This window comes from Plectrocnemia conspersa, unplaced genomic scaffold (genome assembly GCF_051122295.1).
Source record: "Plectrocnemia conspersa isolate PC_06_02 unplaced genomic scaffold, ASM5112229v1 ptg000006l, whole genome shotgun sequence".
In the NCBI taxonomy this organism is placed as follows: domain Eukaryota; kingdom Metazoa; phylum Arthropoda; class Insecta; order Trichoptera; family Polycentropodidae; genus Plectrocnemia; species Plectrocnemia conspersa.
In genome coordinates, this window is record NW_028277170.1 from 7,221,443 (window position 1) to 7,246,311 (window position 24,869).

Consider the following 24,869-nt stretch of genomic DNA (forward strand, 5'->3'; position numbering starts at 1 on the left):
TTTTTATTTTTTTGTTATTGTTTTATAAAAAATAACAAACATTTTAATGACACAATTCAATTTAAAGTTCCAGTACTTGTTGCGCAAAACGGCTTTATTCGCACGTCGGTAAGTTCACTTGAAACAGTACATTTAGTTCGATGAGTGTCGCTAGTACCAAAAAAACTGCGTACATACACAGACATACGCGACCGACCCTCTTGTCCAGTCTGAACTTATTGAAGTAGAACGTGGCGTACATCATGAACAGGGTAGACAGTAACGATATGGCTGAATACTCCAGACCGGCCGAATTGATCGCTACCTGAAATGTTTCAATTCGAATCTGAACAAATTAGAACAAACATCTAAAAAAATATAATAAATAGGATAAAACAATCGCACAAAACAATAGGATCAAACAATCTCAAAAAATCGCACAAAAAACATGCACTAAAATAAAATACGCTCTGCGGTAAAATTAAAAACGCTGCGTTGTTATTTTTTAAATTCGCTGTGTATTTGTGTTCATTCGCAGTATATATATTGCGAATTTTAATTATTTAAAAATTATATAAAAAAAAAACAAATTATGTTGCCTCACCCAATGATGATTCGGCTCTGTAGGAAGGAAAGCGGCTTTGAATAGCCAAGGTAATCCTAAACAAAGCAAAATGTCAAATGTATTCGAGCCAATTGAATTACTGATGCCCATTGATCCGTGTCCTGAAAAAAGCACAACAAGAGTTTATTTAATTAGTCTCGTTAAAATTGAGCAACAGTAAAATTTCAGTGTCCAAAATACATTGGTCATGATATATTATTATAAATAAAAATACATATTTTTGATAACATATTTTCTTTATTTCCTTGTGTAACATTTTCTTCCATAGTTGGTAATTGATCAGAAAGAAAAAATAAATGAGGCTTAAATAAAGTAACAGTGTCACTTAAATTCTTCTAATAGGCATTGATACAAAATTTGCTATAGAAACTATTAGACCTTAAAAAACGATTATCAATGAAAATATATTTTAGATATTACTTAAAAGATTATGAAATCATAAGCTCTATCTCTTTTTTTAATTGGTTCACTTCATCTTTAACTCTTTTAGCGCCAAGAATGCTAAGCATTTTTATAAACATATTTAAAAAAATATTTCTGAAAATTTATACAAGTAAATAAGTACCCAAAAAGAATCGAAAAAAATATTTCATCATTTTATAAAAAAAATAATAAATTCAATACTAGGAACGGACATCCGCATCCTAGTGGCATTCAAACGGTTAACAAAACTATCTAGATATTTAAAATGCTTTACTCTCTCAATTTAATCTTCGTCTAATAATAATCTTACCAGGCCCACGGTATGCTTGCTAATGCCATAAACCTCCTGTATTAAAATTATTTCGGTTTAAGCTCCTTCAACTCTTATTATTGGTAATTGATTTCAATACAGATTTTTTAAGTAAAATTTTTGTCATCTAGCCAGATAGAACTTTATAAGATGAGTTGGTTTACGCAGTCGAATAATTTCTCAAAATCTATGAAGCAAAATTAAACAGGCTTACGAACTTTGTAACATCTCTGTAGTTGCAAAAAGCGACAAGCAACTAGTCGTGGGATATTTTTCTAGAAGAGTTTAATTTATTAAGGAATTTCATAAATAAGTTTTCCTCGTCCAGATTTTTCAAAGACTTATGCCTGCACTACACTCTCTGGAAGTTGGTCAAGGTTGGCCAAGGACGGAGAATATAGTGGGTTACTTCGGTCGAGTTCGGTCTAAAATCTCTCGGAAGTTGTCCGAGGTTACCGAGAACGGGAGGTAAAGTGGGGGTAATTCAGTCGACTTAGCCAGCTTCGAGCGCTTCCGAACATTGTCGGCAAACGGACCGAAGTCGGAGCTGCTCTTTCGAGCGCAAGCGGTGAGATACTTCTCCTTTCGCTCTCTCGCGTGTTAAGTAACGAGATTGAGAGAGATAATGTTTTTCGCAAACTGAAATAGAACGAGTAACTCGGTTCAATTTCAGTATGCGCGTAGGCGTCCTATGGTCAACACCCACGTCGAGCGCTGCATTGTGGTCACGTGTTCAAGTTATAATACCACATGCTTATCGGGGACTTTAACACACTCTTACTGACATATTTGAATATTTTAGGGCACCAAAAGGGATTAATTAAATTTTTGATAGTATATTCTTCTAACAGATATCGTTATTATATTTTTTTTCATATAAAATTAAATAATTAAAAAATAATTAGTGGTACTTGATTTTGTTAAAAAAAAATCGTTTTGAATATCCATATGTATTTTCCTAAATCGGTTTATATAAATGTCACACCATAACGAATTTTTATTTAGAATCGATGGAGACAAATTCTAGGATAGTCACAGATGTGTGTTCGTATTCTAAAGTATCATTTTTATGCCTTAATGCATTTTGCAAAAGTCGACAAAGATTTTGCGTAAATTGAATATTTACGACCGAAAAGTTTTCACTGATATTGTATTGGTGAGAATAAACACAAACTTTTATAATTATCAGTAGCGTAATTTTAATAATATGACAATTTAAAAATTGCGATTATTTGGCACATTTTTCGATCGTGCGCAAATATGCCAGCTGTACATGACAGCAGCCGCCGTGCGTAGGCCATTCACGCCCGCCGTCCGGACGGCATATGAAATTTGTGGCAGTGTGGCAACCTTGGCCGATTTCAGTTGAACTTAGGTTCTGACAACTTCCAGAGAGTGTAGTGTTTTTTATTAGTTTTTTAATCTTTTAGTCTATTTTCAAGTTGGTTCTCATTTGTTATGGCTTCTCTTTGGATCGCAAATAATGATTTTATGTACATATTCTATTTAATTTTTTTCGCTTAGACTAAGCATTATTTTTCTTTTTGTGTCTTTCAGGAGCGTCAATTTTTTTATTTTTAGTCCTAATGTTTGTTTTATTTTTTTTTATATAAATTATAATGATCGTGTTTTTGTTGCAATTTTTTTGGAATTTTTGATTCATTAATCTTTTTTGGCTTTTTTAATTATATTTTTAAGACCATGAATATTATTATATTTTATCTGCTTAATGCTTTTTAATTTCATACGATAATTAATTAGATCCAATATTTCCTCTATCATCCATTGTTGCTTTGTAACTGGCTTCCTAGTCTCGACAAACTTCTTTCGCATCCTTGTCGTTCTTATATTTTCCTATTTCAAATTTATTTATTTTCTTTCCTTTTTTGTTAGTCATTGCAATTAATGTTTCTCAGACAAAGACATCTTGCACATTATAATGTTGCCCATGGGCTCTGTAATCTTAAGTAACTAACCGGGCAAATATTTTATAAATATGTGAACCAAAGACAGAAATTTTAATTTATTTCAAATTTAGTTATGAACTGCATCATTTGCTTTGTATTATTGAACATTAAAATTACCCATTGCTTTTAAAATTAGTTTAAAAACTGTACCTTGTTTTGCTACGATAACGCTCGACACTGCTTCAGGAACAGAAGTTCCAGCAGCCAAAAAAGTAATTCCCATGACAGAGTCTGGAATTTTTAACGTGTCACCTGTGAAAGAAAAATTTTATTAAATATGTTACAAATATATTTAGGCATACATTCCCTTCAAAACCCAAACTAAAACGAAAAGAAATGATAATTTTGTAATGAGATCATTTGAAACTATTTTGTCGCCGGCTGCCATTGAGTCAACACATTGCAGTTAATTTTATTTTGAAGTTAGTTCCTATACTGTTTTTGGTTAGTTCCTATACTGTTCTTATATATAATTTTATTTACAATATCAATATGCTTATCAGCATATTGATATTGCTCCAACTATCTGATGATCATCTTTAATAAAAATTTTGATTCTTTTGAAGATGCTAAAAATCATCTAGAATCATTTGTAACGAAAAACCAACGAGAATTAAAACCTCGAATAATTTATTGAGAAAAATTAGGAATAAAAATTAAAATTATATATATCTTTTTTAATATTATTTGCGTGTAAAAAAATATTATTTATTTTTGCTTTACCTATAATAACCGCGCTTAAGCTTTCGTGTACCTTATCGGTTTATCGTGTAAATTATATTTCTTGCTATTGCACATTTATTTCAGTCTCCAAAAATCAGCCCACTAAATACTGTCTCGCATAAATTTTATTATATAGTTTAGGAGAGTGAGAGATGGCGCGCGTTACATGCGTTCCGCACGCCCACTTCTTCTCACTCACTCTCGTCACTTAGCGCGCTAGCGAGCGAAAGGGAATGTATTTCACCATACGCGCTTGGTGACAAGCACTAGATTTAAAGGATTATATATAACGAGCGAATCAAAATCGACACACAGAACATAATAGTTTTATTTAATCCTTAGAGGATTTAAACGTTGAGTATTTTTTTTTCTATATTCCTAGTTCAAGAAAGTGTTTGAGTGAAGGATTCGAAACCTATCATCAGTACAAACCTATGATCGTAATCATCCACGCGACGAGGTAGGACAGCGACCCAATCCAAATAATGCACATCAGAAACGTCAATGGAAACCACCGTTTGAACTGTGTTTTTTCACAGTCTGGAATAGTGAATGCGAATATCAAATGAATGGGCCACGTGATCACCCAAGCAGTCTGTAAGCAAACAAAAATGTTATCGTATTGTTGCAAGAGCATCCTTATCATCTATGGCGATCAATGTTCTCTCTAGTGCTCAAATCTTTTAATTACATTTTATGATACAAGACAACTTCGATATTTAATCATTAACTAATATCAGATTTTTGGTTTTTACATATCACCTTTCAACATAATACGAGCAACTGCACATAAATCTATCGATAATAATTGTGTTATTTATAAATGATATAACCACAATATTTATTATTATAATTTAGATAAAAAACTTAATTATTACAGTTCAATCAACGAGATTACTATTTATTAATATGTGATATATGTATATGCTATGAAAAAAATATATAATAAATTTTAGTACTTCTAAAATTATTAAATAATTAATGGATTAGGTCTCTGATAATAGTTGAAGATTAAATAAGTAAGACTAAAAACACATTTAGAATGAACATTGTTCTCCATCGCGTATGAAGTAAAATAATACTTTGGTGAACCAACTTCTTCCCCTGGGCCACTTCCAAAGGCTGTGCACGTACTCATCCAAATCTAAATGTTTGTCATTGTCGTTGACATTAGCGAGTTTGTCTTTTTTTGTCTTGGACGTGACGTCGTCGTCGGGCGCAATTTCTATTTTGTCGTAATCCTCTGTAACTTTTGACGACGGCGATACTTCATGCAGCTTTTTAATTTGTTCAATTTTCGTAGGTATTATGTCATTTACCGTCAAGTGGTCCTCGCAATATACGCTTTGAATCGAATATATATTAGCTATCTTTTGCGATTTCGGATTGTCTGCAGAATCCACAGATTCGCCGGACCACTTCACCCCGCCGTTGGGCTGTTGGCGTTCTTTCTTATCTGACATTACCGTATTCATCGACAGTTGAGCTTCTATCGCATCTGAATGTAATTAATCAAATAAAAAAATCGTTAATTAAAATCCGATCGGCTTATTTCTTTATCGAGTTGAAGGAACGTGCGTTGGAAGTAGTGGTAGAAGCGACGTTTTCCACTCACCGGAAATTTTAGAAGAACGAACAACTACTTCTTCTACAGAACGTCTTTTGTGCGACGCAGCCCGCTTAAGACCCTCTGTGCCCAATTTAGAAACAATTAATTAGAAGCAATAGTTTTAAATATTCAATTTGTAATAACACTGATCAACCACAAAAAGCAATAACAACACATTAAAAAGTTTTGCACAAATAATTTAAAAAAATATTATTTTTTAGTTATTTCTAATTGTGATACAGGTTTATCAAAAATATCAATAATAATACATTTGATATCATTTTTTTAAAAATACAATTATGCGCTAGTTTCAAATACATGTACATACATATGTATTTCTTCATATCAAGCTAGGATAACAGCAACTATTGCTACTAAAATATATTATAAAAAAAATAAAAAAAATTGAACAGGGTGTTTTAATAATAATAAACCTCTTGTGATCACATGCAAGCCTTTCAATTAAAATACATAAGTTAATAAAGAAACAATGTTTATATTTGTTGACCAATGTTATTAATTATATTATTAAAATTAATAAAGCACAAAATGCACATAAATAAACTAAAATGAGCATTAAATTAAAAACAAATCAACTGAAATACACTGAGCTACAGTTTTAAATGAATTAAATAACAATTTTAATAAAATAATTTTAAAGAATATTAAAAATATTTTTAACAATATATCTAGAATGTTATTTATCAATCAATATGTGTAGATTAAGTTTGTGTCTTACTTTTTAATTAAGAAGTATAACAATCGTTTCGCAGATATCTATATATTTTCAACATTTTTTATAAAATAATATTTTAATAAAATATGAGTATAAATATTTAAATTCATGTTTTACATACATAAAATTAATAAAACGTTCATTTTTTATATTTTTTTTTAAACGATTTTTAAAATGCGTGAATTTTTTACTACACTTAAATATAATTATGTACAACACACATGTATCTAATTATGTTTAATTGTTGTAATATATTATGTAATTGCTGTATTTAATAATGTAATAATGATTATTTTTAAATACAGTTTTAAATACCAGAGCATATTTAAATTTAAAAAAAGTTTTTAATAAAATTGGTAAATTTTCAAAAATCACTAAATTTAAAATCTATAACAATTTCTATTAATCTAAATATGATTGAGAAAAATAACATGTCGCATATTTAATTAATGATTATCTTAGTGTTATAAATATATTTTAAATTTATAGAACTATGATATTTTCATCAATATTGTTTTGATTTATGTAAAATTCAGTATTTAATTATTTATAAATATATATTTTAATCTGATTAAACAACATATCGACAGTATTTAAATTATTTTTAACATTAGACAACATATTTTTTTTAATTGAAGAACTTATTTACAGAATAACCATCGTAACTATAATCATATTTGAAGTGAGAAAATAAACACCATTTTTTTCTGATTACAAAGAAATAGTTTACTTAATACGTTTTAAATACAAGCATTATAAATTTGTATTAGAAATAAAACAATTTACATAAAAATAGAACCAACTTGGACATTGGTCGATTTTTACGCATTTTTTTATATCGGCTTTTTTCCAATAAAACATTATTTTTTTGTATTATTTATTCACAATTTGTGCATATTTTTGCACAAATTTTAAATTATTGATCATATATATTTGCATGTGTACACTAAAAATTCATATAAAAAAATTAAAAAACTTGTAAAATAGGAAAAAAATATTAAAATTAATAGAAAATAATACAATAACAATTTTATGAATATATAGCATTAATCTTTATCACTTAATACACCGTCAATATCCATTTTAATGTTTTTAACTAATAGTAAATTTTCTTATAAAAGTATTTTGTTAAGATTAATCAACCATTTTTTTGAGCTTTTAAAAGAATATGGCAATTATATGTTCGCAAAAAGTTTTTTGTATTGTGAAGGTCAATATTCTTAGTAATTTTAAATCTACCTCAAGGTCCAGAAAAATTTTATCGACATAGTACCTCCCCTTTTAATAAATGATCGAATTTATATAACTGAATTTGCTTTTTTTCAGGGTATTTTTCATAGAATAAAAACGTTTAATTTTAATAATTTTGTCGCAATTTTTGGTATAATGTTTTTGTTCCTTCAGGCAGATAATGATTTAACATTAGTTGTATTTCAAAAAGAAATGATACCTTATTATGTTTAATGTGACTTTACAATATTTTTGAGAAAGTCTATGAGAAAGTACACAAGGACATGTTTTATTTGAGAAGAATTCTCTTAGTAACCCCGCTCCATGCTTTATCGATGATCTTGAGGCAGCTCACGATGTGAAAATATTTTTCAAAAATATCTACGGGTGAGTTTTGTCGTCTCGGTCACATCGAAACATCACTGAAATAGTGATTTAGTGTGAAACTTGTAGAGGTGCAAAATAACCTGAAGAAACTTGATCGTAACGAACCTCAATTATTCCATTAAATCGTTCTCAAGATTTGGAGGGTGAGCAAGAGCATTATTCATTACCATGAAGACTTTGAGTAGCAAATTCTTTTCCAAAATAAATGTCTTTATTGCAAAAAAATATCATCGACTTTTGAGAAGAATCGGAAAAGTGACTCAATGTGTACTGCTCGTATTGATAAACACTGTATTTCCATTGAATAAATATTATTATTTAAATCATTATTATTAACTTGACATATAAAATAGACATATCTGATATTGATTTTAGATGTGATATACTATTTTTTAATAAGCAAATATATTATGTCCTACGATTATTATTAGAAGTAAATATTATGGTTTAAATTCATATAGTATATATAAAGGTTGATCCAACTTCAGTTACTGAACTTAAAATACACGTAAATTAAATCATCAGATTTTTTTTATAATTTTGTATTTCATTAATTATAAACAATAATATCAACTAAATAAACCGCCTCTGGATCTTTCATAGCAGCCGATTCTTTTGATGACTATTTCGAATATATTTCAGGCGGATGTTGGTTTTTAGGTGCCCCGACGTTTAGGGTTTGTCGACGTAGACACTACGTAATACCACAAAAAAATCTAGTGGCTTTAAATCGCATCTTTCTGAACTTTCTCGCAAAACAGGTTGCGCCATATTGTTAAAATCACATGTCTTCCACATCAATATCTTCGACTTCAAGTTAAAAATAATTGGTTATCATGCGCATATAGCATTCATCATTGACTGTTACAATCCGACCATCATAGTTAGTGAGACCCAAATGACGCCGCCTGACCACAATGCGCACCAAACTGTCACTTTTTGGGCATGTAATGGTCTTTCGTGAATCACATAAGAATTTTCATTGCCCATATTGTTGCAATTTGCTTATCAACATAGCTATAAAGATGGAAATGTGCCTCATTAGCGAATAAGATTTTCTAACACCCAATCTGATTAAATGATTTACAGTCCATGGTGCTTCAGTTCTTGTATGATATAAATTTTATACGGGTATAGGTGCAAATCCAGATGTAAAATGGGCCAAAGGGAGCCGTAAGAAAAGCCCAAAAGCTGCGTACAGCAGCAATATTCTCGACTGAATGGGCGCCAAGATGATACACAGGCCTTACACCATCTCCAACGCCTCCAGTCTTTTCAAATTTCTCGCTCAATAGGATGGTAGAATTTATCACAATTCCCGTAAATTTCGGTATGTGGAACAATTAAATAACTTTAACGCGTGTTTAAAGTGCAAATTCACATTTGACACTTTAAACACGCGTGATTATTGACACCTGTCTGATTTACGATGCTGCCAATATAGGAAACTTGAATTGGATCAATCTGTATATATATATATATATATATATATATTGAATACTTTTAGCTCAAGTCTTTTATTTTTTTTATGTATGTATTTTATACAATATAAAAAATCTGTACTAAAAAAAGTATTTGTATCGAAAGACGTTTTTTTCTTCACGCATTATATAATATTACATAAATCAACTTGTTAGTTTTTCATGCGTTTGCGTGCAATGTCATTTTTTTAAATATATATTTACTAACCTCTAGCACATCTCTGGAAAGCCTTGTCATAGTACATCACAGCTATATAGACAACGTATAGACTAACGAGCACCATGGCTTCGTACCACTCGACTCTTTCGTCGTGTATGATACAAATAAGAACTGACACTGTGAAGCCGTACGCCAGACAGTCTCTTGTTAGTGGCCACCAGTCCAAAGGTATAACTTGCTTTAGATGAAAATAAAATATGAGATTCTTATTCTATAAAATTATTAATGATATATTTTAATTAGGAATACCATTCCAGCTCCGATGCCACAGCAAGCGGCCACAGCCAAAATGTTGAACACGGCTGAGCCGACAATAGTTCCAACTCCAATGTCTCCTTCCGTTATAAAGGTTCCTATCACATTCACGAATAATTCTGGTGCTGATGTTGCCGCCGCCATGAAAGTCGCTCCCGCAACGTCGTTTGACATGTTTAATGCTGTATCAGAATACAATAAAAATTAAGTTTTGCTAAAGAAAGAGAAACAAGAAAGCAGGTCTTAATTAAATTTTAATTTTTTTTATTACAAATCTGAATCTCGTGACTTGACAGGTTACGATGGCATTTTTACAAAATAGTTTAGACATTTCATACACATACATTATACATACTGACACATATTTAAATTCAGTATACACTCATAAACACTCACTTGAAAGAACCAATGACCATTTCACATAAATTGTTCCAGCTCTTCGTTACTGTCGCCAAAAATATGTTGAGAGATTCATACGTTTCTCAGAAATATTTTCTGAAGTTTTTAGATTGAGATGGAGTATTTGTTTATTTGTGGATTCTAAATTTTAAATCTCGATGCTGTGAACTTGCAAACTACTGACAAATAGTCAAAGTAAAATGCGTTCCTAGTTAGTGACAAAGCTGAGCATCCTAGAAAATTTGTCACAGATGACAATTACGTGTAAAGAGAACCTCCACTTTTTCTTAAAAGTGATTTCAAGACTCTAGCGAATATGTTTCCACAGAGATTTAAAAAATATTGTGATGGATAACGGGATCGAGAAAATAACACAGTATGGCACTTTTCGAAACTATAAGGCAGATGGTTGAAGGAAGCCCATCTTTACAGAGAATCTAAATCACTTTTGCATTAGATCAAATGCATTTAGACAATAATAAAACATTTGTGTACAGAAAGAACTGCCGTCCTTTATAAATATCGCAAAGAGCAGAGGGCGCAGGTTGGACCCTTGAAGAATCCCTGACTAGGTGAAATATGCTATCGACAATCGACCCCATAGACTACAAACTTGAGAATAACCGAGTTAAATCATCCGAGCAACAAATTTAGACCCTTCAATAAACTTGACATTTGGCTTAGTTCCAAAAAACTTTACAGGAGCGCTACTATCCCATTGGATTAATGAATGCATTCGTCAGATAATTTTCTTAATTTATGATGAAGCAACAGAAAATTTATATGCAAAAAGCGATGTTACCGATTCAGTGTAACATAATTTGCCATATTTTTTATAAATTGGAGTGACTTTTGTGCATTTCCAAAGTTCAGGAAATGATGACGTCTTAAGAATCAGATCAAAAATACGTTTTATAGAAGCAGCGAGAGTGACTTCACAACCCTTAACTACTTAAATGGCAGTGACTCACCGGTGAGTCATTTGTTGATAATTATAATTTATTTTTAAAACAAGTTAACGATTTTTTTTTAATTAATAAAGATTATTGTACTAGGCATTTATTAATAAACTAAGTATTTTATACATTTTTTTAGAAAGAGAAACTAACGCGTGAAGAGAAATAACCTATGGCCTACTAAAAAGTCTCTGACGTTAAAAGGGTTAAAAATGAAAATCGGGAATTCTCAAAGCCTTATATAAGTTCTGAGCGCTTAGTTTTTTTGCTGGTCAGTACTAAGGACCAAGTACAAAAAAAAGAAAGCGAATGAGGTTTTACTAAAATTGAACGGAAATATTGCGGGAAGTCGTCAGAAATATTTTGGGAACTGTCTTAAGTTTTTTTTTATCGGAGTTTGGCGTTTAAACGAATCAGGAAATTTTAACCCAGAAAGCATGAAAGAGTTCAAAATACGCCGAGAGTATGAAAATTACTTAAAAACTGCTTCAGCAAGAAATGGCGAAGCTCTTAAAGGATGCAAGACAATGATACATCATCTTCCCAATTATATTTAACATCTATGAATATGCAATTCGACCGCTTTTAAGAGCTAAATGGTCGTAAACAATGCCGATGGTAAAAAGGAAGAACAAATTGTTACAATACTGCGACAAAGGATGATTAAAAGTGCATTGACAAAGCTATTGAAGGTATGAAGATATCAAAATATCACTAGTAATATAAATAAGCAAATCTAGATCTTTTCTACGTTTATTTAAGGTGTCAGGACTTGGTGATAAAAATTTGCCATCCAATGTTATAGTGTATAAATAGGAAAATATCAGATTAATTGAAATTAAAAAGATCGTGTCTTTTTAATATAAAATTATAAAAATAATAACACATACAAAATTAAAAGTCACACCTTAGTATATTTATATTCATAAGTTATATTTAAGTTTGTTGTACATATTTTTTCTTCTCTGCATAAATTTGAGTTTTATTTATATTTTTTTTCATTTACAATTAAATAAATTTATTATGTATACCATGATCAGAAGTACATATAACACATAATTCATTCATTATCATTATTATATTTTGAGTTATCAGGCATTTTCTTAAAGATGTATATGTATATATAATATTTTTTAGATGCAATAAATGTGTAAAATATTCGCATTATTAAATAAAATAACACAATAAATTGTGTATAATTATTTATTTATATCTAGAATTTATTATTATATTTTTAGTTGTATTGAGAAAAATTTTAAGGTATTTAAGTTGAAAATTTATTTAAGAATAAATACTTAAAGGCTTAACAAATATGAAATACTATTTCATTGCAGTGAAACAATGTCGTTGGAATGTCTAAAATAGACTAAAATTTTAATAAAACCAATTTAATAGGAACAGAAATGCAAAAAAACTGTATTTTTGAAGTATAACAATTAATCATATGATTAAAATAAAAAATGTTATACCATTATTAAAAACTTAAAAATGTTATTATAAAATTTAATTCATAGAGATGGTAGAAAGCAGTGTTGTCAAATTTATTTTAGTTATGGAACATTTTTGTATTAGGAACATTACAACCCTTAAAATATTTTTAGCGTAATATATAACATTTAACTAGAACTAATAATAAAGCTTCCCTGATATAAATAATTGTTTAATGTGGTCCTTTCTCTTCCAAAAAACAATGCTATTTGAAGACAATTTAACAACAGACCCGGCGGTTGATATATATAATATATTGTAATATAATTTGGAAAACTCTGGTTTAAACAAGTCAAGTATGTTAAAAGATATTTCTAGTTTAAGTTTTAAGTGAATATGAAGATCATGAGCCTTAATGATGAGGGATACGACGAAGAGGAAGATTATTGTCACGGCGCATCGGTCAGTCCTTTCAACACCCACTTATGCGCTTACCATATTAATAAACTTCGCTTGATAGCACATAATATAGTAGACATACTCTTGACGTCATAGTCTAGCCACTTAAGTACAACATTATGATATAATGATTGGGAGGGCACATTGACTGGCATTTCACTCGGAGCTTATGCGAAAAATATGGATAGAAAAATATTTTATTTGTTCGACTTAAATATTTTACCTTGACATATTCTATCGACGGCAGGAACAAAAAACTTATCACAGACTACAGCAAGCGCAGCAAATAAATATAAAGAAGCGATCACGTGTAGCACTACGGCGCCAGCTTCTCGTTCTTCTTCAGTGAAGAAATCTTTTGGAAAGTCGTCTATGGCAGGCTGCGTACAATTTTTCCCTGAAATTTATGTATAAAAATAATGAAATAAGTTTTTTGAATAAATAACAACATGCATACATTTTAGCTCATCATGTCAAAAATTCATATAGTGAAACTTAATTTAGTAAATAATCATTCAGTACAGGATGAGCAAACTACGGCCCGCGAGTTAAATCCGGCCCGCTGCCTATGCTAATCCGACAAGTTACATTTATTATTTTCAAACTCTTTAAATTTAAAAATATGCTCTATAACGAAACGACCTACCGTCGGGTTAATGAGTTGCAAAATTTAACCATATGTGGTGCTCTTATTGCTTCGCATTCCACTGTGACGTTACGTAGTTATAATTCGACAGCATTTTCAGCGCCACGTGCAACGCTTTTTGCGATATTTCGATCTCATTTTATTACCCGTGAATATTCATTGTCACTGTCAAAGCTAGAAAATAAGAGACTAGTGAACTTCGAATGTAGTGATTTTATAACAGAGTCTGAATTATATTGTTATCGAATAAGATGATAAAGCATTACGTTTATTGTTACGTTAATAAAATAATACAGAAATGTTTAAAACGGAATTTTTAATTACAACGTTTTTATTTCACTATAACTAAAATTAGTTAACGCTTATTTATAAATTAATAAAGGAAAGTCATTTACCGGTGAGGAATTAATTAAGTCATGTTTGCTTATTGCAGCTGAAAAATTGTGAGTAACACCAATAGACAATTAAATAGCAAACCAAAAGTTTTTTTTCGACTCCTGGCGTCCTAGCTAAAGTATGGCAAAATAACCATTTTGATTGATAAAGTCACATAATATGTAAAGCTAAGTCCTATGAATTTATTAATAAAGGCAATGCTTTAAATTAATTTATGATATAATCAAATAAAATGTTTTTTGAGGATCTCATTAAATACCTAATTCTCATTATTTGAGGCAACCATTACAAATTTAAAAATATATTTTTTATGACATAAGTAATTGCTATTATTTATTGTCATAAGAACAACTTAACTAACTTGATTAGCCAGTGAAACTATTAATTTATATTTTAGGTTATGTATGTATATAAAATAAAAGCAAAACTAGATTTTAATTTAGTGGGCATTTTATCGAATTATTTGCTTGTTTATTTAATAGTTTTAAGCGAGAGCTGACATAATTTCAAAACTATTAATTTATTAGCACGTAACCTTAATGTAACGGCTTCAATTCACAAATTGGCTTAATTACTTGTGCATTAAATCTTAAATTGGGTACATGATAATAAATGAGCGTTCTAATTTATTCGTCTAATAATTAATATGTTAATACTACAACACAGCGCCTAATTAACGTTTTTGTCCTTTGACAAATAATCAAAAAATATTAATAAAAGTTTTTTAAAAAAAAACAGTTTATGATAATTATAAAAAAAATATTTATACTAGATAAATGTACTTAATATATTTTATTAACTATTATTTTTGTAAAAATAACTTATTTTAAGGATACAGTATTTATTAGTATAAATTTATAATGATTCAGTGGTAATTAAAAATTTAAAGTATTATTTTATTTAGTGATAAAAATTTAAACAATTTATAACTTTATTAACGTTACTATTTCAAGTATTTTTTTGGCTCTTTGTGCATTGTTAAAATTATATATAATACATTCTCTTAATAAAAATATAATATACAGTGTATTGTGTATTTATGTATTAACACATATTCTCAAACATGTACATGTATAAATGTATTTTGTTTACTATTTACCAATCTAGATTTTATTATAATACTGTTTACGAATCATGAATGGTTTTATCGTTTAATTGAATTGTACGCTTTGGATGTTCACCTACGCAACAAATTTTGTAACAAAGTAGTCATTTAGTTCTTTTTTTGACAAAATAACAAAAATACATAAGTATTCGTAACATCCACTAATTAAATTGACCGGATGCTGTTTCTAGTAATCAATTGAAACTCGAATCGCTTATTGTGTTTGATTCCGCGAGATAACAACAATGAGCTATTTTGCTTTGATTTTATTATGTCAAATGTGTAAGTACTTGACATATATTTATTTTACCTAATTTCGTGACTTTTCGCAACGTGATTTTAATTTAAATAATATACATTATTTAAATGGTTCTAGTTAAGGTTAATATATAATTAAATTTTGATAAAGTAAATAGAGGCATTAGCGCGTTTTTTTATGAAATTTAATCTTATTGATAACATTAAAATATTAGAGAAAATATATTATAATACTAAAATGAAAATTGTAATATATTGCAGTAATAAAAACATGGTAAAATTAGCTGCATGATTCTGCTAGCATGCAACAAAATATATTAATTATAATTATTATTAAAGAAAATCATTAAAAAATTAGGAATATGTTGTCTGTAATAATGCTATGCAATCTAGTAGCACTGTGTGATATTCGCAATGAATCACTATTGAATGCACATTTCTGCAATATTTTTATTAACATTAAGTCTTCCATATAATAAATAAATTTTTAAAAATATATTTTAAAAGTATTTTAAAGATTCTAACAATTTTATTTTGATTTAAGGTGTATATTTATTTTTTATTTGATAGATAAAGATGTTTTATATAAATATATTTCAACATTTCTTACACCTCTAATTGAACCAAAAAAACAGAAATCTGCTTGAAGAAAGATGCGGCCAGACCGTGTTCAAGGAAAAGAACCTGATCATGAAGGACCTGGACTTAAATATGTGAATTAATAAAAGATTTAAGGATTGTTAAAGTTAAATGTAAAAAATATGGTAAGAGTCAGTTTTTTCAAAAAAATATTAAAAGCTAAAATCAGCGTTTAATTTTAAATGGTAATCGAATTTTATAAGCTATAAGAGTGGCGTAGTTTTAAAATTTCCATATTTAAAATTTTTTTGGTATTCTATTGAAACACATAGGATCTTATAGACAGAAAATTTGTTTTTGAAAATTTGAAAACGCTTAGTACACAATTTAAACGTCAGTGTTTTACAAGAAAAAATTGTTTTAGTAGAGTGTTTTAAAAATATACTTTCCTATTATTTCTGATTCTTTTTCAGTGATCTTAAATTAACTTATATGCTTTTAAATATATATATTTTAAATTAAAAATCATTTAAAGATTAAGTGATCATATATAAATAAAGTATACGAAACTTGAATTAATACATTTATAAAAACAAATAATAATAGATTTTAGAAAATATTCAGTTCCAAACTGTATAATAATAATAAAACTGATTCTTATAAGCAAGTCAGCAAGCACTTTAGGATGCACAATTTAAACAGTTCAATGCACGATAGGTTAACAAAATTAATGAGATCGAATTGGATTTCACAAGCGCAAGACCGAGTTGGATGAACTCCTAAGAGGTGTTTATCCAGCAATGAATCAACTGAAATAGTGTTGTTCAATAAAAACACATATAAATATTTATAAATTATTAACTTTTTTGTCCAATACTATTTCAGTTAATTCGTTACTGGATCTTAATTTTTTCTTGCAAAATATAATAAGATGCTGTGACGAAAAGAAAAATACATTCATTGATTCAGAATGTTCGTCACACCGGAAATAAAATCTTGTTATTAATCACAAGGAACATGTTTTTTTAATGGTTATAAATTTTTAATTAGATTTTTATTTTTTTCTGACGCTCCACTCCCACATAGAACGATTGTTTAGTGTAACAATCTTCTTTCATAAAATGGACACGCGATTCGTGTCGATGGGATGGGCATCCGCACGATCTTTCATTGACTTTGAAATAACCAGCTTTAACTTGTGTCAAAGGTTTTCACATTAGATCGGTAAATTTATATAAATATATCAATTACTGTACAATATACCAAAAGTCATAAATTTATTTATAAAAAGCCTTTTTATAGATAGTGTATATACGTTGAAATGTAATATATAACACAAATTAAATTCGTTTTAATGATAAATTATAAATATATTCTTTCTAAATTAGTAGACAAGTATTTTATTTAAGCAAAGATTTACCTTTTGTAATATTGTTTATTGTAATATATTTTTGAAAGCACGTATTTGGTTTAAATATATTTGTGTAAAAAAAGTTTTTGGCTAGTAACATAAATATTTTCAATAAAAATGATAAAAATCGAAATTAAGAAAGTAACAAATTTTATTTATGAATTTTAAATTTGAACAAAATTATAGCATAAAACCAGTGCTAGAGATTTCTTAGTATAATTATTAAGTAAGTCATTAAGAAAAATTCTAAAATTGACAAGATGTAATGACTCGTTTCATCTTGTCAATTTTAGTTATTTACTTAATTTTTTTTTCTGAATTATAAATCTAAGCTTCTAAATTAAATTTAATAATTGCTATATTTGCCTTTGTAGTGCGTTTTTATAAAAAAATAAATAATTTCGGTCCGATATGTCGCATCATTGTAAAACACTTATCTAAATTTTAACATTATCTGACTAAAAAAAATGCTTGAAACTATTAAAGTACAAGATACAAACATATAAGTTATAATATAATAAACACAAATCTTACATATTTCATATTAAAATTTAAATCAAATAGTTACTAATCATATAGTGTATGTTAAGCATATACAAATATTTATATTTGTACTATATACTAAATGTTTCTAATATTGTTATTATAACATTATAAAAAAACAATGCTATAAATATTCTTTAACATGTACACTTGTAAATAAATTTTATATATTTTCACCCTATCAAACTTTTTCAATGTAAATATTGCTTTTCCTTAATAAAACGCTTGTTTCACCATAATCAAAAATAACAAGATAATGAAATATATAGTATTGATTTTTAAACACTTGTTAAAATTGTGTTTTACTGTGTGCAATATAATGCAAAGAAATTAATATTAGTTGCAATTATTAACATTGAATTATTTAGAATAAATACTTTTTATATAGATATAAGAAAAAAAATAAGATAGGATTAAATACTTATTAATATATTTATTAAATGTTTAGCTCAATATTTTAGGGAATTCTAAGGTATGCTTTTGCTTCAACTATATAGGTGTTTTTGTATTTTGTCTAGTGAGAGACTTACTCACTTCATTTTGTGTTTTTCTTATATCGTAGTCTCAGATATGTTTTTTATTTTGTGCTGTTAAAATAAAACATATTCTCTGCTGTTGATATAACAACTTTCATGCATCTTTGCTTATTATAAAGTTCATAAGAATAATAGTAAAAAATTGAATTTTATTATTTTTTGTTTAAAATTTAGACAGATTAATCTGTCTAAATTTCATGTCTGTTTAATAGTTATATATTCAAAATTTGTTATTTCTCACTACTATCCTGTTCATTATGGAAAGGTAGCAAAGCCTATTTATTCTAATTTTTATTTATTCATTTTCAAAACCTCTCTGTATAATACGCTAGATTAATATAAAACCATAAGCACTCGTTATAGGCTGTATATTTTTAATTTTGGTATATAATTATCATATACATGCATACAATGAAGAGACATAACGCAAAAAAAATCTGAGGACTTTACGCGGTAATGTGTGTTGTTTATTTAGAGAAACATCATAACTTCTACCTCTCAAGTATAAGCGAATCAGGCTGAATTTTATTCAACAGATTCTTACATTAAATCGCTAATTAAAATAAATAATATTAATTGTTTACTTCAAACCATGAAAACATGCGATATTTATAAAAATATAGTTTGAGATTAACACATTGAACGTAAGTGACCATTATTATTATAAAACGCTTAATAAATTTATCTCAGCATACATGCGATTTTTTCCATGAGAGGAATCCGCCCACGAAGTTAGTAATGTTTCACTTAGACGTTTTCAGTATCAGGGGTCCATCAGTGATTTGCCACGAGTCCGGAAGACCACGTTTAGTACGCGTGCAGATAATATTGAACCTATGAAGCATAGCACTCAAGAATTGCCAGGGACGTCCACTCGAAGACTTTGGAATCAAATGCTGGAACAAGTGTAGGACATATCTGAGAATTGCTGCCAGGAAGATGTGGCAATAATTTAGATTAACTGGGAGTGGGTGTATGTCAATATGTCTAAGACTATTCGGCAAGAAATTCAAGCACTGAAACCAAATATCTAAAGGGTTGTTATGGTAAATGTGTCTGAATACATAAAACTATTTGTTTTTCTATTAAGATAATAAAGATGTTATAGATATAAGAATTTAAATACGTACGTTATAAGCTACTGAGCAAATAATTAAATAGTACTAGGTATATTAGAATCGATTTTATTTTATTTTAAATAAATAAATTTTGTAGTTATTTTAAAAAACACTATAGCTGCATTTTTAAACATTATAACTGCAGCTTTAATATTAAATTACTCAAATAAGAATAACAATGTTATTTAAATTTCTAATATTATTTTTTAATTTTTACTCCGTTGTATTAAACTAACTATATACATATATAAAATATTCGATATGATTTATCTGTTTTTATATATGGAAGATTCAAAGTGACATTTACTAGTTTTTAAACTTTTTTTTATTATATTTTTTAAAATAAAAATAATAATTATCTTTATATTAGATGTTTTCTTCAAAATGAAAAGCCTTTGCTTTAATACTATGATTGTTATTTTTAATATACGGTCAGAAACTTTTTTGTAGGTACATAATACATGACTGGTTTTTTCCAAAATATGACGCTTTTATTTTATGATGGTTTATTATATCTTACATGGTACTATTGATTGCTAATTAATTAGTAAGTATTATATAACGCATAACATTTAAATAATAATACTTGCATTTTTAGAAAATTTTATGAGTATTATAATGAAAAAATAAATAATTTTGGTCATTTTAGATGTAAATATTAATTTTTTCATATTACTTTATTTTTTATATAAAATTTTTGGGAAAATGTAAATTTTTATTTATAAGAGTTTTGCACATTTTTATAATTTTAATTTGTGTGTTAATGTATGTATACAAATATTGATGTGATTATTTTTTATTTAAAAATACTTTATTTAATAATTTATGTTATGCAAATTTTAATTATTTTTTTATGAATGATTTAAATATAAATAAACAAAATACTAAAAATAACATAAAAAACAGTAATTTTGTTAAATTTAAAAAATCACAATTTAGCTTAATTTGGTTTTTGTGTTTTAACCCATTACATTATTTTTTTATGTAGATTATAAATTAAAATAAATATTTAAAATAATAAAATAACTTTTGGATCACATTGTGTAAACACATATGATACATGTTATTAAAAATCACGTGGAGCTTCATCCTCAGCGGCGCAACAACCGCCGATATTGATTTTTTTAGAATTTTTAGACGAAATATTTTGGATTTTTAGTTTTTTGCCGGCGATAAGAAAAAGTGTCCGTCATGTTCGTAAATCACACAGCAACGGAAACGTGATGCGTAATGATCTTGATCTATATTCGACATCCGCTCATGAAAATCCTCGAGACCAACCGGTACAAGTCTATTTGCCTTGATTGAGCAAGATAAAGGATCACGTATAAGATTCGTTTACCGACTGATGATTCCCGGCCACTGTCTTGTGAGCGAGAACCACGAAATCGAGACTGAAAAAATGCTGATATACGCACGAGGTGCATCAGTTGCGCGTATAAGGGCGCCTGCTTAAAGGGGTGCCGCGAAACGATTTTCTTCTACGTTTCTCACAGGATTTTATTTACTTTATATTTTGAAACGGCACAATAGATCGATACGTTCTTAATGTTGGTGCATTTTTGTTTATTGAGTCGATATTCTTACCTCCGGAAAGGGAAAAAGGTTCCATGGTGTTCGTTTTGGAGCCCGCGTGCAAACGAAAAGACTGGCCGCGGAGTACTGCGTCGCGTGACCTCCTCACCAAGAGGGCCACACAACTCCAATTGGTTTGGTGATTGTGTACTGGTGTATCGTCGCACACTCGCAAAAGTACGCAGGACGAATCAGGGCTAGGAGATGAAAATCCTTATTAACTATTATGTGCGGTCATTGACAAGAAGAAGACCGGTAAATGTAAGGAAAGCTTTAATATTCTTATGAATATTTTTTTTATTAAAATCTGTGCTGTGTTATTAAACTTATGATAGACACCATGAGCATCTACAATTATCTTGGAGTAGCTGTTATCATTTTTAGATTGACATATTGCATTATTTCGCTGACGGAAGCTTGCTAAAGAAAATTATATGTTGAAAATTTTTTTTATAATAAATAGTTTTTTCCTATAGTGTAATTAATCATTCAATATCGTTTATAATTAAAAACATACCACAGAATAACAACATTTAAAATCTATACATAAAAATCAGAGTTCAACTACTATTGAAAAAAAAAATTATGATGTTAGATCCAAGCGAAATAATTCTGAAAGTCCATGTCATAAAATCGATAATATAATATTAAAATATAAGATAAAACCGATTTATAAAAAATAAACATAAACTTCATACAGAAAAGTTAAAAAAAAAGGTTTATAAATATATATATTAAATCTTATATTAGGGAATTTAAATCCGAGACAAAATTTTAATTCAAATATCTTGGGATTTTTATATTTATACAAATTTATTATTATTGATATGTATAACTGCTGTTTCATCGGCATTAAAATCAGAAAGTTCGTTACCAATGATGTTTCGATATTTTAATTATTTTATTCTTTCAATAAAATAGTTAATTTTTACTGAAAACATATGATTTATTTTAACATGTGTTTTTTAAAAGCTTATTTTTAAAATAACCTTTTAAAAACACAAACCATATAAAGTAGAAGCAAACATCCACGTTATTATTTTAAAAATATTTTGGCCGTGGAAAAATTCATCTTGTTTTGTGTTGTTGTGCTAATTTAATATAAGACTTGCCCGTAGATTAAAATATTTTGAATTCTTTTTCCATTACTCTCTGTTCAGGCTGAAAGAAATTTATTTCTCTAATTGTTGCACCAAAGATAAATTTTAAATTTCATCAATGGATTTTAATGATTTAATGGAGTCGCGAGGGTCCTTAGAATAATTTCCCCCCTATTTTATATATTTCTGCTTTTGAAAAATAATTAAAAAAAAATGAATTTTGCAAATATTTGATTATTGACATTAATCTCCAATTTCTTAGGTTATATAATTTCTCTTAAATTGCCCGTTTAGTTCTGAATTGATATTTTCCAATTGTTTTAACAACAATATTAAGGCCCTTTCGGCTGTCAATAATAATCGTAAGACAAATGTTAATAACAGCTGTTGCTACTTTACAAAAACAATATAAAAAAAAACCTTTTGGATTATAGAAAAAGAAAAATAGCCCTAAATTGTTTTTCATTCTGCCATTTCCAAGCGTAATTTATTCTTATGGGAGCGGATTCTTAGATCATCAAAGCAAAGATAAAGCCGCTGGCCGGTTAGAGTAACAGAAAATTACAAAAAATGTTATTTATTCAAAGACTTCCGATCATCCTAGAACCTCCCAAGAATTTTAATTTTGGAATTACCTAATATTTGCGTTTTTATATACTTCAAATCGCTTTAGCATATATTGGACTATTCAATCTAGGTTTACAGTCTAATTTAAGAATATGTTCATTTTATCTATTATTAAAAATGAAAATCATATATATATTAGGCGATTTATTAACTATTGTCACGAATTTCTAAACTATTATATTACTGAAAATTTCAGTTTCACTTCGATTCCGAGAGTTGAGCTGAAATATTTTGGTAAAGAACTTGAATTTCATGAGCGATGCACAATTGGTGTTCTTGCGTGACAAGTTTTCCAACGCGTATCATTACGCTTATACCATCTATTAGAGTACAAACTATATCATTACTTAATGAAATATAATGCTTTTTTAGTAATATTTAGTAATTTCATAGAGTAATAATAATAATTTAAAATTTTAAGAGAATTTTTTTTATAATGATTATTCAACAATGACAATTTTATAATTTTTACAACAATAATTTTATCGTCAACTATTTTAAATTTAGTTTTTTTACTATTGTAAGTAAAATATTAAGCTTTATAATAAAAGGTTTAAAGATATGCGTATCTAAAATCACCTAATAAAACATTATAATTTTACTAAACACCACTTTATCGTATCTTTTTTGATGATGTTTAGATAATCTTAGTACTAGAATAATTTTATATATTTTTGTCCATTAAAATTATTCGCAATGTATTTTTATGAACTCAATTTTTTCATAAACGAAAATATTATCACATCGATGGTTATAAGCGTTGTGTGACACAATCAATAGTAATGAAGTTGGTAATGAATTTGTGCTACCTATATTATTTTCAGCATTGTCTTTATCGTTTTTTTATGTTTTGCTAAATTAATTTAATGGTTGTCTTCATTAAAATTTGACAGTTTGAAACATCAATCGTCATACAAAATAAACCATTATTTTTGGCAAAACAGAACGTCGGGTTTTAAATATTACTTTAAAAAGATTTCGTAAATTGTAAAATTTAATTTTATTTTATTACAATGAAAATTTTTTTTTAATTAATACTTCAATACAACACTTGTTTCGTAATAATATACGCTTAACGATCGTCCATTTATACCAATAAATTCACACGTTCCTTACACATTCGTTAAGAGTTATCAAGACTCATTCGTTTTATCCAAAAGACCTTGGAAAATATGCACTTAGCTACGTTATTGGACAGTAACGACAAATTTCCTCCTATAAACGTTCAAATTAGATCAATGCTAATTAAGAAATTGCACTCATTTGAAAGAAACACTAAAAATTTTAGTGACACAAAATTAAATTTTCTTTATGTGTTGAAATGATTATTTTAGAGTTAATACGATTAATTGTAATTAAAAAAATAATAATCTATATTTAGTAACCTTGACCCAAGCAAATTAGCAAAGAGCAAAGTCGTAATTGACCTTAAAATCGCTTAAGCCAAGTCATTAGATAGATGGATATGATACATACGAAAGCATTCGTATATATGTTTTACATTATAAAATGTTAAAATATGGTTATACAAATATATATATATGTTTACAATAATATATTTTAATAAAGCTTTGCTTATGTAAGTTTAAGTTTAAGATAATAAAATATGTCCCTGCATAAAATCATATGATAACCATAATCTACGTAAATACTTTTATTGTTTTATTAAAATAATACGTTTTTACCATAAATCACAGTATTTTTGATGCTACTGTCTTTTACGAATCAATTTCTGAAACAAATGTTACGCGTAAGAAGAGGACTCTATTTATACAATTTATCGCAATG

General features: G+C 28.0%; 1 protein-coding gene across 3 annotated transcripts; it reads right to left on the minus strand.

Annotated features, from left to right (window-relative positions):
• zyd (sodium/potassium/calcium exchanger zydeco) lies at positions 1–21,477 on the minus strand. Of its 3 annotated transcripts, none has more exons than XM_088187285.1 (10): positions 21,367–21,477; positions 13,411–13,584; positions 9,940–10,127; positions 9,679–9,868; positions 5,643–5,717; positions 5,110–5,525; positions 4,460–4,622; positions 3,455–3,556; positions 584–705; positions 1–304 (listed from the first exon to the last, which is right to left on the minus strand). In XM_088187285.1, exons 1-10 carry the CDS (start codon positions 21,389–21,391, stop codon positions 95–97), a joined length of 1,665 nt encoding a protein of 554 aa, XP_088043411.1. In that variant the 5' UTR covers positions 21,392–21,477; the 3' UTR covers positions 1–94. The 3 variants fall into 3 exon arrangements, with proteins under 3 accessions (XP_088043411.1, XP_088043414.1, XP_088043412.1); XM_088187288.1 differs by lacking the exon at positions 21,367–21,477 and adding an exon at positions 13,834–13,991; XM_088187286.1 differs by lacking the exon at positions 5,643–5,717.
• Between the last annotated feature and the right edge of the window lie 3,392 nt (positions 21,478–24,869).

Bases quoted from the DNA above. Each gene is read 5' to 3' on its own strand.
- zyd (XM_088187285.1), bottom strand. From the start codon at position 21,391: ATGGAACCTTTTTCCCTTTCCGGAG. The intron at 5,718-9,678 runs GTTAGTAAATAT...AATTGGGCACAG, and splicing joins TTTCCAGAGATGTGCTAGAG to AGGGTCTTAAGCGGGCTGCG. The intron at 4,623-5,109 runs GTATTATTTTAC...GTTTGCTTACAG, and splicing joins GAAGAAGTTGGTTCACCAAA to ACTGCTTGGGTGATCACGTG.